Source organism: Vombatus ursinus, unplaced genomic scaffold (assembly GCF_900497805.2).
Source record: "Vombatus ursinus unplaced genomic scaffold, bare-nosed wombat genome assembly UNPS02014812.1, whole genome shotgun sequence".
NCBI lineage: Eukaryota > Metazoa > Chordata > Mammalia > Diprotodontia > Vombatidae > Vombatus > Vombatus ursinus.
In genome coordinates this window covers 53333888-53350998 of record NW_020954590.1, presented here as the reverse complement: position 1 = coordinate 53350998, position 17111 = coordinate 53333888, and the positions used below count along the sequence as shown (strand labels likewise).

The 17111-nt window shown below is 36.2% G+C and overlaps 1 protein-coding gene across 2 annotated transcripts in view; it reads left to right on the top strand.

Moving 5' to 3' along the window:
- Window positions 1-17111, top strand: part of LOC114053921 (oxysterol-binding protein-related protein 1) — a 305142-nt gene that overhangs the window by 73167 nt on the left and 214864 nt on the right. For both annotated transcript variants that reach the window (XM_027877060.1, XM_027877061.1), the window contains exons 5-11: window positions 866-977; window positions 5034-5119; window positions 6015-6159; window positions 7776-7837; window positions 7939-7983; window positions 8782-8855; window positions 8950-9013. In XM_027877060.1, the coding sequence (XP_027732861.1) occupies window positions 866-977; window positions 5034-5119; window positions 6015-6159; window positions 7776-7837; window positions 7939-7983; window positions 8782-8855; window positions 8950-9013 (588 nt within the window). The remainder of the gene's footprint in view (window positions 1-865; window positions 978-5033; window positions 5120-6014; window positions 6160-7775; window positions 7838-7938; window positions 7984-8781; window positions 8856-8949; window positions 9014-17111) is intronic.

Below are 17111 nucleotides of genomic sequence, written 5' to 3'. Positions count from 1 at the left end.
AGGTTTTTATGCCCTAATACTTGGTCACTTTTTGTGTAGGTACCATCTACCACTGAGAAAAAAGTATATTCCTCTTTAGTCTCATTCATTTTCCTCCAGAGGTTTATCATATCTACTTTTCTAAAATGCTGTTATTTCCTTCACTTTTTTCTTATTTATTTTGTGGTTAGGTTTATCTAGTTCTGAGAGGGGAAAGTTGAGGTCCTTCACTAATAAAGTTTTACTGTCTATTTCCTCCTATAACTTTAGGCTTCCAGTTAGTATGGGATTCCTACCCTATTTATTTTTTTTGTGGGCTTCCACCTATGCTAGAAGTTGGAACTGAAACCCAGTTCTGCTAGTGGGGTCCCAGCTATGTCACTGCTGCTTGTTTCTGAACTTGCTCTTTGATTTTTTCCTCTGGCATAGGGGTGACTTATATTGCTTCTGTTATATACATGTACACATGCACACACAATCTAATTACCCTTAAAAAGGATTTTTTTTTTGGTCTAGGCAGTGGGGTTAAGTGACTTGCCCAGGGTCACACACCTAGTAAGTGTTATGTGTCTGAGGCTGGATTCGAACTCAGGTCCTCCTGAATCCAGGGCCGGTGCTCTATCCACTGCACCACCTAGCTGCCCCTTAAAAAGAATTTAAATATTGTCTTATTTATGTATGCATCCAGTTTCATGATTTTAATTGAGTTACACAATCATTATTGTAAAATCCGTTATACCACCCATGTGGTTATTTGTACATACAATAAATGTGTTCAGAAATACTTTCTATTTTGCTTTGTCCTTCTCCCTCAGAACCAGAAGTGCCATAATAGTGAGATCTTAAGTCTTAGTACTAGCTAAGAATCATTTCTTTACTTTTTTAGGAATTGGTAATGCTTCTATTAGAACATAATGCTGATGCTGCTGTTGTGAATGGGAGTGGACAGACAGCAAAAGAAGTTACTCATGACAAAGAAATAAAAAACATGCTTGAAGGTAATAATATCTAGCCTATAAATACAATAACATATTACCTGTCTAGAAACTGGCTCTTTAAAAACTTAATCTATATATAAATGAAGAAGGAAACAAAAAAAAGCCTTTTAACAGTCAAAATACAAATTGGATACCATAAAGTGTCCATTAAAAGTTATGAGCGTCTCCACAGGAGGCTTATCCTAAGGAATAGAAGACTTGAGGATTAGATTATAGTGGCCATAAAATATTTGAATGATTATCACATGAAAGAGTTTAAACTGTATGGGAAACAGAGTAGCAGAATATTGGGAAGAACTTTAACAAAACAATTGCTCCAGAGATAGAATGGACATTGACTTTTAGGTGGTAAATTCTCTTTCTTTGGAAGTGTTCTAGCAGACACTAGATGAGAACTTGTCACAGTTGATTTAGAGGAGATTACTGTATAGCACCAATGGTTAAGATTAAATGACCCCTATGGTGCTTTCTAACTCTAGGATATTAAGATTCTTTGGAGGTGAAAGAAAGAGGTAAAGGAGAATGATGAATCAAAGTTATCATCAAAGTTTTGAGTCTCGAGTAACTAGAAGAATTGTTACCTCACTGGACTACTGAGGAGATAATTGGCATGGGTAGGAATATGTTTTTATGTGACATGGGTAAGAATGTTACGCACTGTTAGTGATGTATTTTTATGTAGGAGAAAAGTCAGTGACCTTATGTTGTATGTCTTTGATGTTTTAAGTAACATAGGATCAAAGTTATCTACTGAGAATGAAAAATGTTAGCAAGAGTGGAGACTTGAGGAATATGGAGAAAGTTTGCTGTATCATCTTGAGGGAATTTGTTATGGAGTTAAGGGATGAATATAAGAATTTTTGAGTAGTAGGAAGGCCCTTTTTGAGGTTGTAGAAGATAAATTTGTAGTTGATATCAAAGTGGAAACATCTAACAAGTATTTGAAAGTGTGGCACTGGGGTTTGGGAGAGAGCTAAACACTGGAGGTAAAGATTTGAGAGTAATCTTCATAGAAGTCATAGTGAAAATCCTGGGAGTTGGTGAGGGAGAGGTCATAGACAATGCAAAGGGAGAACTGATGTACGGTAGGGTAGCATCCTAGAAGCTAAGGAAGAAGAGGATTTTAAGAACAAAGGAGAGGATGACAATGTCAGATGTTGCAGAAAGGAGAATTAGCACTGATAGTAACTCACTGGATGTGGTGATTTAGGAGGTTATTGGTTACCTTTGAGAATCCAGTTCCAGTAGAATGGAAAGGGAAGAAGGTAGATTGTGATGAGTTAAGGAAATAAGGGGAACCATAAAGAAGGAAAAACACGGCTTCTCCAGAAATAACAAAAAAGGAAGTGAGTGTAAGAGATGGGGAAAGAGGAAGGGAAACTTAGAGGAATAGAAAAGTGGCATATTCAGTGTCTTTGCTAATTCTAGCCAGTACTTAGTACAGTGCCTAGCACCTCATGAGTGTTTGTTGACTTAATAAATGCTTGTTCACTAGATCAAAACTGAACTCCTAATTAAGTATTTTGTGGCCTTCCAGCAGATATTCCTATCCATGTCTTGAAGTTTCTTTACCCATCATCTCTGTTGAAGCTAAGCTAATCTTAAGTTCTACCTTAATCTGAGTCTTTTACAGACACACATATTAGTTTACGCTGCTAACCAAAGGACCACAGTGCATAGAATCCAAATGTAAATGGTTGCAGTGGCTTTCACAGTTATGTTGGATCCTTCACTTTACTTATAACTCCACTAATCTTAACCTCTGTGCAACTCCTGCCTCAGAGTCTCATGTACTTATGCATATGAGTATTTGTATTTTTTATATTTTTTCTTGGCATTAACTTATTTATTTTATATTTCTCTTAATAATTTAGAGTCCTGTTAACCATGAGCCTCTTTTACCTTTATTATTAACATGTAAAGCACCTAATATTATGCCTTACATATAGTAGGAATCAACAATTATTTGTTATTGATAATGAATACAGTACTAATAGAATACTGGAAGAACATAAAGGAAGATCTTAATATTGAAAACCAGTGCATTCAAGCTGTAAAGAAATAAAACTGTGAGACTGGAGAATCATTAAGGTAATATGAATAGAAAAAAAGTGTTTTGTCTTTTTTTCCCTAAAGAGCATGCAGTCAGTCACTAAGCATTTATCAAGTGCCAGGCACTGTGCTAACTGCTAGGATACAAAAAAAGGCAAAAAAACAATTTCTGCCTTTAAGAAGCTCACAATTTAGTGGGGGTTACAACAAGCAAACAAATATTTACACATGAGCTACCTATAGGATAAATAGGAGATAATTAACAAGGGGAAGACACTAGAATTAAGAGGCATGACTTACTGAAGAAGGTGGGACTCGAGTTGGGACTTGCAGGAAGCCAAGGAAGTCAGAAGGTGGCGATGAGGAGAGAGAACATTCAAGGCATGGGGGACAACCATAGAAACTGGCTGGAGTCAAGAGATGAGTGTCTTGTTTGTGGTTCAGTAAGGAGGTCATTGTCACTGGCTCAAGGAATACTTAAGCGGTTTGGGGGAGTTTCCTGTACAAGAAAGTTGGAAAGGTAGGGGGGAGGCCTTTGAAAGCCAAGTAGAAAATCTTCTGTTTGATCCTGGAGGTGATAAGGAGCCATTAGAGTTTGTGGGGAACAAGGCAGGAGTGACATGGTAGGGACCGATGCTTGAAGAAAATCACTTTGGTGGCTGAATGGAGGATGTCTGACTAGAGTGAGGAGAGACTGGTGACAGGAAGACTAACCAGCAGGCTACTGCACTAGTCAGTGTGAGGTGATGAGGGCCTGCACCAGGGTGGTGGCAGTGTCAGAGGGAGAAGAGATCATATTGAGAGATGTTGCAAAGGTGAAAAAAACCTTGACAGAAGATTAGATATGAAGGGGTGAAAGAGAGGAGTCAAGGATGACACCTAGGTTGTGATTCTGAGGGACTAGAAGGATTGTGTTGTCCTCTACAGTAATAGGTAAGTAGGAGGTCGGGAGCTTTTCAGGGGAAAGATAGTGAGTTCAGTTTTGGACATTTTGAGTTTAAGTTGTCTACTGGATATTCAGTTTGAGATTTCTGAAAGGCAGTTGGAGATATGAAATTGGAATTCAGTAGAGAGATTATGTGGGTCTGGATAGGTAGATTTGAGATCATCAGCATAGAGATGATAATTAAATCCATGGGAGCTGATGTGAGAAATAGTGTAGAGGGAAAAGAAAAGAGGGCCTGGGACAGAACCCTGTGAAACACCTATGGCTAGATGGTCTGGATGAGGATCCAGCAAAAGAGACTGAGATGGAGTGGTTTAATAGGTAGGAGGAGAATGAGGAGATAGTGGTGTTCCAGAAACCTAGAGAAAACAGTATCAAAGAGAAGAGGATTATCAGTACTGTCAAAGGCTGCAGAGAGATTGAGGAAAATGAAGATTGAGAAAAAACCATTGGTTTTGGCAATTAAGATCACTGGTAACTTTGGAGAGAACAGTTTTGGTGGAATGATGAGGTTGGAAGCTAGAAGGGATTAAGAGGAAGGGAAGTCAAGTCATCTATTCTAGAAGTCCTTTTCGAGGAGCCTAGCCACAAAAGAGGAAGAAAGAGAGAGAGAGAAACAGAGAGTATATGCATACTTGTGTGTGTATATGTATGCTCACATATGTGTGAATATATGTGTGTGTATGTGTATATAGATAGATATGTGTGTATATATGTGTATGTGTGTATAGATAGATAATATACACATATGCATATGTGTATGAACATATGTGTGTGCATATATGTATGTGTGTATGTGTATGTATGTATGAATAAAATAACAGCAGGGATGGGAGGATCAAGGGGGTGTTTTTTCTAATATGGGAGAGACATAGATATGTCTGTAGGCTGTAGGGAAGGAGCCAGTAGATAGGGAGAGATTAAAGAGAGGTGAGAGAGGTTAGAAGATATTTAATGAAAACATCAAAATCACTTTACTTCTCCTTTTTGTAATTGAAATTTTTGAAAAAAGATCCTGTGATTTAGAAGAGATTAAAATTCATTCCTTTCACCAACAGCTGTAGAAAGAACTCAACAAAGAAAATTTGAAGAATTACTTTTGGAAGCAGCAAGAGAAGGAAACACAGTAGGACTGACAACATTGGTAAAAAAAAAAATTAATTTTTTAAAAGCGTAAGCAAACCACGAAGTGGCTTTTGTTTATTTTGTAGTTAACAACAAATTTGAAACATTGTTAAACAATCCTTTTTATTAAGAGAGCTGAAGATCAAGACTGAAACACGTTAATGTGTTCAGTGGCTTTGTATTACTTATAAAATAAAATATCAACTCCTTAGATTGGCTTTTAAAGTATCCTACAATCTTACTCTAACCTATCCTTCCTTTCCAGTCATATTTCACCACTATTCACCTGCACACACTCTACATTCCAGCTAAACTGTATGACTAGCTCTTACTTGATCTCATTGTGCTGCTTCCTACTTCATTCATGCCATCATTCATATCTGGAAGTCATTCCTTCCTTTTTAAAATAAATTCCCTCTGCTTTTTAAAATACTTCCTGAACCCTCAATTCAGGTGCCACCGCTTCCGTGAAGATTTCACCAGCCTAAACTATTGTCTTTTCGTAATTTTTAAAATCTCTGCATCCATCTGGCTGTACCCTATATTATATCACTTTCTGTACATGTCTTATTCCCCTTAATAGAATGTAAATTCCTCTAGGTTGGGGCCTGTTATTTTTTATCTTTGCATGAAACCTTTCAAAATGACAAAATGTATGTTATATTTCAATATATATCTATAACATGTATTGTAATATTTTGTTATCAGAAATGGGGAATTCAGAAAAAAAGAATGAATATTGGTGAAATTAACTGTTAATCAGAAGATATCTGATGAGCTTTCAAATCTATAAATGTATCCATTTTGAAACAACCGCTGTTATTCCATTAATGAGATTTTAGTTATGAATGAATGTGTAGAACTTAATTGATTAATTAACATGTAGTTATTTGAAGCATTCCTGTCATTTTCAGCTCAACAAACCAAATCCTCCTAATGTTAATTGTTCTGACCAAATGGGAAATACGCCTCTGCACTGTGCAGCCTATCGTGCCCACAAGCATTGTGCCTTAAAACTTCTAAAAAGTGGTGCTGACCCTAATCTGAGAAACAAAAATGGTAAGCAATAGTGAATTTAGGTATTTATTATCCCATAATTTATAAATGCAATAAAATTTTATGTGTCATTATTAATTTTTACCAAAGAGCTTTCATTAAATTATTGGATGGGATAGTCCATCATTTAATCTTCAAAGTGAAAAACATTCACATACCTGAAAAAATTAGTTTTATTTACAAATTAATTATGGATAGAGATAGAGACTAGTCTTGTCTTTACAGAACAAATCCCTTTAATAAAAGTATTTGTTCTGTTAAACTTGGACTCAGTCAAAAGGCCACACCTAAGGACCTGAAAGGCTGCATGTGGCTTCAAGGCCTCAGGTTCCCCACCCCTACTAGACCTATGATTTCAGTAATCTTGGGAACTCTCAGGTGAGGAAACTTTCTCAGTCAGTGCAGGTCAGCAAGCTCTCTATAACGTGGTATCCTAGAGAGTTGCTCAGAGCCCACCATGAAAGGAAACCTGGCTTGCCTGGCCTCTCACAGCCAGTCTGTGTCTGAGGTAGGGATTAAGCGTAGTTCTTCTTAGTTTTAAGCTTGACTCTCTATCCATTAGCTATTCCACGTTGCCTCATAGAGATTACTTCTAATTATAACAGATAATCCTTTAGCAGTATCTAATTGCTGCTTTGATTAAATATTGATGCACAACTATCCTAGGAAGTCCATGATAAGAGTTAACATTACCTTTGGGAAATGGGTTTGTTTGGTGAAAATCATGGACAAATTACATAACTGAGCTAAATTTTGCCATGTTCTTTCATCCATATATTTTACCAGCTAGATTGTAAAAGCTTTGAAGGAAACTTCTTTTTTGTTTTGTGTATTTAGTCCTTTCATAACAGCATGCTGACTTTTATTGGCTATCCAGAAGCTTGTTCTTTATGATAAATAGAGAGATAGCATAGTACAGTGGATAGAAAGCCATCCATAAGTCCCACCTCTGACACAGACTGACTGTGACCTTTGACAGATCATTGAATTTCTCACAGCTCTAGTCATCTCTAGATTAGTAGGGGGGGAATTTCCTCACCTGAGAGTTCCTTCTAGACCAGTGAAGTCACAGGTCTCATTCCTATACCTACCAACAAATAACCTCATAGATGTCATGTTTTAACATTCATTTGATGAGGAAGCATAATTTTCTGAGCATGTACAAAAATATAGCATAGTGGTGCTAGTTTTTTTGCTCCAGTGTAAGCTTTCAACCTTGATTTTTGGGCCAAGAGGCCAAGGTGAGCCTCAACTTCTGGAACACTTTTACCATCTGCTACTTAATGAAATAATAAGTTTATTTTTATTTCTAAAAACTTTCCTAAGCATGAAACTGGTTAGATGAAATTTTCTTGAGATTCATTTCCATCCTAGAATTCCAAGACGCCTGGGGTTATCTCAAGTCTTGTCACAGATTGTTTGATGGCCATTGAAAAGGATGCTTTGTAGGACAGAACAAAAGATGTGATATGCGATGAGAAATTCATGTAGGTAATTATGATGGAATAGAAAAGAAAAGGTGGTAAAACAGAAATGCTAGTTATATGTCATAATTGGAACATTAGACTCCTTATACCCTTATACTCTGGATGTATTTTTTTCTCATTGCTTTTATATAGATCAAAGACCCCTTGATCTAGCCCAAGGTCTAGAAATGAAACATGCACTTGGTGGTAATAAGGTATGTAAGAGTGTATAAAAATGTTTGCAAACATGATTATTTTAGAAAGAAAAAGTGTAATGTTGTAAAATGTCATTTTAATAAGGAAATATTTTAAATAGGTTGTCTACAAAGTATTGAAACGATACGAGGGTCCCCTCTGGAAGGTAGGTCTCTTGGGTTTTTTTTTTTTTTTTGCTTATCAGAAATCTTAAAGCAGATAAGATGTGACTTGTAAGCTTCAGCTAGTGAATTTTTGTTAAAAACAACATATAATCATAAAGTTGGAAGTGTCTCTAGGAGTCATCTAAACTGACTTACTATTTAATGCAGGAATCTTGTCTATAACGTGTTGTTTGCTTGCTCTAAAATATTTCCATGATGCTAAGAGCTGAGACCTTTTTATGATATGAAGAAGATGATTAATTTGTCCTGGAATAATTTACAGCCTATTTGTAACAAATCTTATGGTTCAAGCCATTTTTGTAGTTTTTTCTTCTCTAAATAAACATGTACTCATATACATATATACTCCTTCTGGATATATGTTAAGTTTTTTTCTATGAATTAAGTTCATTAGGGATTTTTGAAGTCATCATCATTAATTGCTTTTGTGCTATCCCATTAAATCTCCCTTTGTAACTAAGCTCAGAGAAAGAATACGTGTTTATATTGATCATTGGTCTGACTAATATGACTCTTGTTTTGGTTTTATTCTTTAATTTTTTTAAAATTTTGAACCTAATCATCAGCAGATAACCATTTCACTATGCAAAGAACAAGAACATTTGTTTTTTTACTTTATTTAATACCTAAGATTGTATTTGATCCCTGATTAATATCTTAAAATACCATTTAGCTAAAAAGTTCATTCTAAAAAGACAATTGCAGTAATAATTTTGAAAACTCATATATTTGGACTTAAATCATATGCCAGCTTGTTAAATGGTTCATTTTCTCCTCAGAGTTCAAGATTTTTTGGTTGGAGATTGTGCTGGGTAGTATTAGAACATGGAGTTCTTTCATGGTATAGGAAACAGTAAGTATTATGTATCTTTTCTAAATTTTCAAATTTTCAAATCTATTACATAGATTTAAAATGTTTCTTTTTATTTTTTTTTTCCTTCTGGAAGACCCGATGCAGTAAGTAATGTTCACCGCCAAGGATGCAAACATTTGACTCAAGCTATTTGTACGGTAGGAAGAGAATTTGACCTTTTGACCTTTTGAAAAATAACCAACGCTTGAAAATGAATGTTAGAAATAATTTGTGTAAGCAGCTCAGCAAAACTTGGCATTCCATGAAATATCAATGCTAATGTGAAAACAGATACTATGTTTATCATTTTAAAAAATAATATTTGTGGAATTTACTATTCTGGAGATTTGAAAATATAGGGGTGGAGAGCAGACTTTGGATTTTTCAATATAAATTATGTGCTGAGCTAGGAAATGGGAACAGGACTACAAATAATAAAAAATTATATTTTTATTAGAAATATTTTTCTGTTTGTAATTAAACATAGATATAATTGGTGTTCTGTAATTCACAGTATTTTTATCCTTTTATTTATCTAGTAGTTGAAATTTCTGACAACCTCTGCCATTCAGAACACTAACTTAAACTTAAAAGCAAATAGAAAATAAAATGATAAATTAGAAGTCATAGCTTAGAGTTAAAGAAGAGGCAGCAGATGATATTATATAGCACAATACAATAAATAAAATGTTTGCACATGCCCCACAGTCTATTCCTGGAAATGTCAGAAAGAAAAATGTTGAAAAATGGACCATTTTATTTCTTTGGGTTAGGAAGACTTATGGCCTTGTTAGCTGAAGTGATAAACAAGAAGGGCAAGTTACTGATTTTATTGTATTAGAGAACATGTGGCAACTGAAGAATTCTACTCAGCTCAAAGTGTAGAGAGAGGGAGGATGAGAAGGGAGAGATCTAGTCCATTAGATATGCAGATGGGTGAAATGAAGTGGTGAAAAACTGTATATAATTATTTAGAGGAGGGGATGCTTGCTATCCTAAGACAGGACTTTAAACTAAAATCACATGGGCTTTAAATTAAAAAGGTTGAAGGAGAGAGAAAACTAGCTATGTGTATATCCTTCTACAGGAGATACCACAGGGAATAAATCAAATGAATAAGGAAGAATAGCCATTTAATAGCCAGAAATGTATAGGTGACAAAATCCAAGAAAGGAGATAATAATAAAAGTTGTGGCCTCATACAGTTGTATGCAGACACACAAAGTTTGGGCAGCTAGTATGATGAATTTAAGGTCCTAACAAAAAAAGCCAAATTTGACTTCATATAGGTATCACTTAATGTGGGTGGGATAACACTCGTGACTAGAATTTAGCTCTTGCTGAGTATACTTTAAAAAAACAAAAACCCAAAACCAAGATAAGCAGAAGGTAGGGTTGATTAACTTTATTAAAGTTGTTGTTCAGTCTTTTCAGTTGTGTCCGACTCATTCATGACCCCATTTGGGGTTTTTTTTTTGACAAAGATACTGGAATGGTATGCCATTTCCTTCTCCAGTCTATTTAAGAGATACTTTTTTGGGGAAAACCAGGAACCATAGAGAAGAAAGGTGTGGTAGAGAGCATTTTAGCTTCAAAGGAAGAAAAAATAGAAATGATTTTGTCATGGGAATGTGCCCCATTTGAACAGAGAGAGCAAATGGATGAGGAATTCATGAAGTAGATTACAAACCTTGCTTTGAAACATTAGAGATCGCAGTGACGGGCCAATTTAGTAATCCAAGGTGTCTACTGGAGCTTTCTCTCTTTGTCAAAGGCAGAGTAGCTAATAAAATTTTACTTATTTTAATGGAAATTTCATTTAAAAATGGAAAAATACATAAGGGAAGATTCTGTTATGTAGCACTGCTTGTTCTATTCTAAGAACTTCTTGCTAGGGTTGAAATTATGAGAACTTTGGGGAAAAGTGACCACTATTAATACTTAGATTTTCTGATAGAGAAGGGACTTAATCTCACATGCACCCTAGATTGTGGGAGAACAGATTTCAGATGGCTCAGAAAAAGGCTAAGTAAGATCCCATGGAGTAAAATTTTATGGGAGGAGGCAGCCCAGGAGGGATAGAAAACTTTCAAGAAAGAAGTTCTGATAAATGTTGGAGAAGATGTGGGAAAATTGGAACACTAATGCATTGTTGGTGGAGTTGTGAACTGATCCAACCATTCTGGAGAGCAATTTGGAACCATGCCCAAAGGGCTATAAAATTGTGCATACCTTTTGACCTAGCAATACCACTTCTAGATGGATCATAAAAAAGAGATCATAAAAACGGGAAAAGGACCCACATGTACAAAAATATTTATAGCAGCTTTTTTTGTGGTAGCCAAGAATTAGAAATTGAGGAGTTGCCCATCAATTGGGGAATGGCTGAACAAGATGTGGTATGTGAATGTAGTGGAATACTATTGTGCTATAAGAAATGATGAGCAGGCGTACTTCAGAAAAACCTGGAAAGATTTATATGAATTGATAAGTAAAATGAGCAGAACCAAGAGAACTTTGTGCATAGTAACAACCACATTGTGCAGTGACTGACTTTGATAGATTTAGCTCTTTTCAGCAATGCAAGGATCTGAAACAACTCCAAAACTCAGGATGAAAAATGCTATCCACATCCAGAGAAAGAACTATCGAGTCTGAATGCAGATGGAAGCATACTATTTGCTCTCCTTTTCTTTTGTTGTTTTGTTTCTTTCTCGTTGTTCCTCCCATTAGTTCTAATTATTTTTTACATCATGACTAATGTGAAAATATGCTTAATATGAATGTATAAGTAGAACCTGTATCAGATTGCATGCTATTTTGGGGAGGTGGAAGGAGGAAGAAGGGAAAAATTTTAAACTCAAAATCTTGTGGAAGTGAATACTGAAAACTAAAAATAAATTAATTATTAAAAAAGGAAGTTCTGAAGATTATTTTTAAAAAGAAACAATTCCAAGGAGGAGGCAAATTGAAGTTATCTGAAGAGACCAGTGTGGATGCACAGAGAACTCTTTATCAACCAAGTTAAAATCTTAAAGATATATGCAAACCAGCTGCAGGGCAATATGGAAGTGTTGATCCTAGAACCTTCTCTGTATACAGTCTAAGTTATCCTAATTCTGGACAATGATGGAGATAAACTCTTTTTGCTAAGTACTTTGATGACATCTAGCCCAGTGTCTAAGATCAGAAGGCATTTGAGAAGAACATTTCCAACAAGACCCACTGGACTGTCAATGCAATTGCCTTCTTGGAAGGACTGACTATATTGCCCAAAAGCAGCATTGACTTCTGCTTCTGTGTATGTGGTTGGTATCTTCTCAGGAAAATGAGCTGATACTTCTGGCTGATCTGAACCGTCTCTTTGACTCTGAGCCAGATGCTGAGGAAGAATGTTGAGAAGCAGGCCCTACAGGGAAACTTGGAAAGACTCATCCTGTCTGTGGTTGCCGTCATAGGTGAAGAGGTGTTTTTCAATAGTGACGCCCAGCACATGGTACACAGACTAGCTTTACAGGGTGAAGATGTCCCCATTATGGGGGGTTTGCTTTCATGTTGTGAAGCCTCTATCAAATACAGCTACCATCCCTTAAAATCAGGGAGCTTTGAGGTTCCCTGGTAAGGTAGAAGATAGATAACCATCCTTTGGTGTGTCCTTGCTACTTGACTCCCTATATCATCTCTCCCCTTTAGAAACAGGTGTCTGTTCCCTCCATGCCATTGTTCTAAGTCTTAAGTGTTTGTTGTTGCCCACCTTCCACCCTTTCCCCCAGTTTTCTCATTCCCTTTGCTGTAGGGAAGAAGAAAATAAGAATTGTAGGAAGAGATGGGGGCAACAGAATAAGGCTTGTGGGGAAAGAGAGAGCAGCTGGCTACATATTCTGCACAAAAGCCTGGAAGTAAATATTTTCCCTCCCTCCCCAAAAAAATACATACAGAAGATTGAAGGAAGAGTTAGGTAAAGTCGGATGAATACAGAACTTAGCGTGAGTTCCAGCTGGTGGGAAAGTTAAAGACAGGAAAGGGATTTTTCAGTGTCTTCAGGGAAAGGAGGAGAAACAAGATAGAACTATTACTTGAGGTTGTTGGGGTGATGAAAACTGATAACAGATAAGAGTGCCTCATAATAGTAATAGCAGTTATTATTATTCTGTCAATGAGGACACACTATCATGGAATATGAAATTTGGAATGGACCTGAGTAGTTATCTAGTCCAATCATACTTGAAAGGAATCTCTGCTGTAACATACCTGACAAGTGGCCATCTACCTCTTGAAGGAGTCTCCAAGGAAGGGGAATCCAGCACGTATTAAGGCATCCCATTCTGCTTTGGGATAGCTATGTTAGAAAGTTTGGGATTAGAAGAGACAAAACAAAAATGCCCATTAAGAAGTAGATCCCCAGTATAGATAGTAAGAAAGCATGTAGGTACCTTTGATAGATTCAGGTCATCACATCCACACGTACTACATCCTGGTATACTGTAAGAACTAAGTGTGGAACAAATATAATGAACCTCTAGAAACAGGGAATCAACAGGCTGCCTCAAGAAGGGCAAACTGGCCAGGTCTGAATTGGAGCATTTTAGAATGTTCCAATTGCTAATCATCATTGGTGTGTCTGTGGTACTTCTAGCCTGGGTGACATGGGAAGACCCAGTCTCAAAACAAAAAAAAGCAAAACAAGGAGAGCTAGCATAAGAGTATAGATAAGGGAAAATGCTGACCCGATTTTCAATAGAAGGGAAGAGAATAGAATTTGCAAATTATAAGCCAGTAAATTTGACTTTTCTTTGCAGTAAATTCTAGAACAGAATTATTAAATATATTACATATTTAGGGAACATCTATAAAAAGAAGCAGTGATCATGAAGAGCCAGCAAGGCTTCAGCAAGAATGAGTAGTTCCAAACTAACCTTATTCCCTGTTTTTGACAGTAACCAAACTGGTGGTCAAGGGAATATTGTAAATGTAGTTTAACTTCGTTTTTAAAATTAAATTGAATTTTAAAAATTTATAACTTTTGCATTTACATCGGTCATTTCTGGATATACCCCTCTACCATTGTCTTCCACAGTGAGACTTCTTTTGTATTGATGAAAAAAAATAATTAACCCTAACCAACAAACACATTAACCACATCTGTCAGTATATGCACCATTCTACTCTCCAGTGAAAGTCAGTCAGTAAACTATTAAGCATCTGCTTTGTGCCAGACACTGTGCTAAGCCCTGGGGATACAAAAAGAGTCAAAAGTCAGTTCCTACCCTTAAGGAGTTTACAACCTGATTAGAGAGACAATAAATAAAACAAGCTAAGAGATGGAATGGCTTGTTCGTGGAAGTCTAAGAGTGTCTTTTGATTCTTTTTATAACCCTTTCACATAGCACAGTGCGTGATGCATAGTAGGTGCTTCATAAGTGCTTATTAACTGACTGACTAAGTAAAGATAGCTTGTATTTCTTCCTTTGAGGACTGCCTGCTCATATCTTTTGACCATTTATCAGTTGGAGAATGGATGAACCTTAGTTATCAAATGAGATGATATTTGTAAGTTGTGTAGCACAGTACCTGGCAATTTGTTGTTGTTGTTATTGTTGTTGTTGTTGTTCAGTTATTCAGTCATGTCCCATTCTTTATGAATTCATGGACCATAGCATGCCGGGCCCTTCTGTCTTCCACCATCTCCTGAAGTCTGTCTGAGCTCATGTTCATTGCTTCCACGACACTATCTGTCTGTTTTACTCTCTGCTACCCCCTATTCTTTTTGCATACAGTCTTTCCCAACATCAGGGCCTTTTCCAGTGGGTTCCATCTTCTCATTATGTGGTTAAAGTAGTTAAGCTTCAGCTTTATTATTTGACTTTCCATTGAGTAGTTTGAATTAATTTCTTCCAGTATTGACTGATTTGACTTCCTTGATGTCCAAGAGATTTTCAAAAATCTTCTCTAGCATCACAATTCAAAATCATCACTTCTGCAGTGCTCAACTTTCCTTAGAGTCCAACTTTATAGCCATCATATATTATTACTAGAAAAAATGTAGTTTTGACTATATGGATCTTAGTTGGCAAGGTGATATCTCTGCTTTTTAGTATGCTGTCCAGATTTGTCATAGCTTTCCTTCCAAGAATCAAATGTCTTTTAATTTCATGGGTTGCCAAGATATTAGTTTTTGGATGTTAAACTTCAAGTCAGCTTTTACACTTTCCTCTTTCACTCTCATCAAGAGGCTTCTTAATTCTTCTTTACTTTCTGCCATCAGAGTGGTATCATACGTATTTCTGAAATTGTTGATATTTCTTCCAGCAACTTAATTCTGGCTTTTGATTCATTCAGCTTGGCATTTCACATGATGTACTCTGCGTATAAGCTAAATAAATAAGGTGACAATATACAGCCTCATTATACTCCTTTTCCTGTCTTAAACCAATCGGTTGTTGCATCTTTGGTTCTAAGTGTTTGTTTTTGGCCCACCTCAGGAGACAAATAAGATAATCTGGTACTTGCATCTCTTTGAGGATTTGCAACTTTTTATTGTGATCCACACAGTCAAAAGCTTTAATGTGGTCAAGGAAGCAGAAGATGTTTTTCTGGAACTCCCCTGCTTTCTCTATAATCTAGCAAATGTTGGCAATTTGGTCTCTAGTAATTGGCAATTTCGCACATTTTAGGGCACTTAATGAATGTTTGCTGACTGACTGACATATGGTGTGTCTAGTTCATGAAACAGCCAGGAGGACAGTGTCAGTGAATCATAGAGTACTTGGCAGGGAGTAAGGTGTAGTAAGACTGAAAAGGAAGGAGGGGGCTAGGTTATGAAGGGCTTTGAATGCCAAAGAGAGGATTTTGTTTTTGATCCTGAAGGCAACAGGGCACAATTTAAGATTATTGAGGAGGAGATGGATGGGGACCGCTGTGTGTGACATAGTCTTGGCCCTGTGGCAAAAACATGGTACCTGGTCTCAAGGAGCTCACATTCTAAAACAGATGACAACATACAAGTAACTGTACATATAAGATACATGAAGTATAAATGGAAACTAATCTGAGAGAAATGGAGACTGAGTGGGGGGGAGGGCTGGAGAAAAGGACTGGAACCATGAAAGGCCTCCTATAGAAGGTATAATTTAACCTGAACCTTGAAGGAAGCCAGGGAAGCTAGGAATGAGAATTGAGGAGGGAGATAATTCCATGCATATGGGAAGCCAGTGCAAAGCACAGAGTTGACACTTGGGAGTGTAATATGTAAGGAACAGTAAGTCCATCAGGGTAGCTGGATCACAGAAGGAAGCAAAGTGTAAGAAGACTAGTTAGAAAAGGACCAGACTGAGAAAGGTTTTAAAAAACCATACAGAAGGTTTTATGTTTAATCTTGAAGATCAATAGGAAAGAGGGAGCCAAGGAGTTTATTGAATTGGGGATGGGTTACATATATATTATAGCCTAGTATTCAATAAACAGAAAGATCTCAGCTACTGGGACAAGGACTTACTATGTGACAAAAACTGCTGGGGACATTGGATAGCACTATGGAATAAATTAAATTTAGACCATTACCTTACTACTTACACAAAAAGATCTCCAAATGGGTATTTGACATAGATATAAAAGGTCACATCATAAAGAAATTTGAGAAATGTAGGAAAAAAAATTACCTCTTAGATCTATAGATAGAAGAAAAGTTCATGATCCAAGATAGAATAGAGTGAGTCACAGGAGATATAATGAATAATTCTAATTACATTAAAGTTAAAAGTTTTTGCAAAAAACAAATTTAATAAAGCTAAGATTAAAAAGGAAACAACTGGAAATTTTTTTCAGTAAGTTTGTCTGATAAAGGTCTCATTTCCTTGATAATTTCTTGAAATATGATGTCTAGGCTCTTTTTTGATCATGGCTTTTAGGTACCAGTAATTCTTAAATTATCTCTACTGGATCTATTTTCTAGGTCAGTGGTTTTTCCAATGAGATATTTCACATTTTCTTCTATTTCTTCATTCTTTTGATTTTGTTTTATTGTCTCTTAATGTCTCATGGAGTCATTAGCTTTCACTTGCCCAATTCTAATTTTTAAGGAATTATTTTCTTCAAGGAGCTTTTGTTCTTCCGTTTCCATTTAGCCAATTCTACTTTTTAAGAAGTTGTTTTCTTCAGTGGATTTTTGTACATCTTTTTCCATTTTTTGTGCTTCCTTTACCAAGCTGTTGACTCTTTTTTTATGATTCTTTTGCCTTACTTTCATTTCTTTTCCTA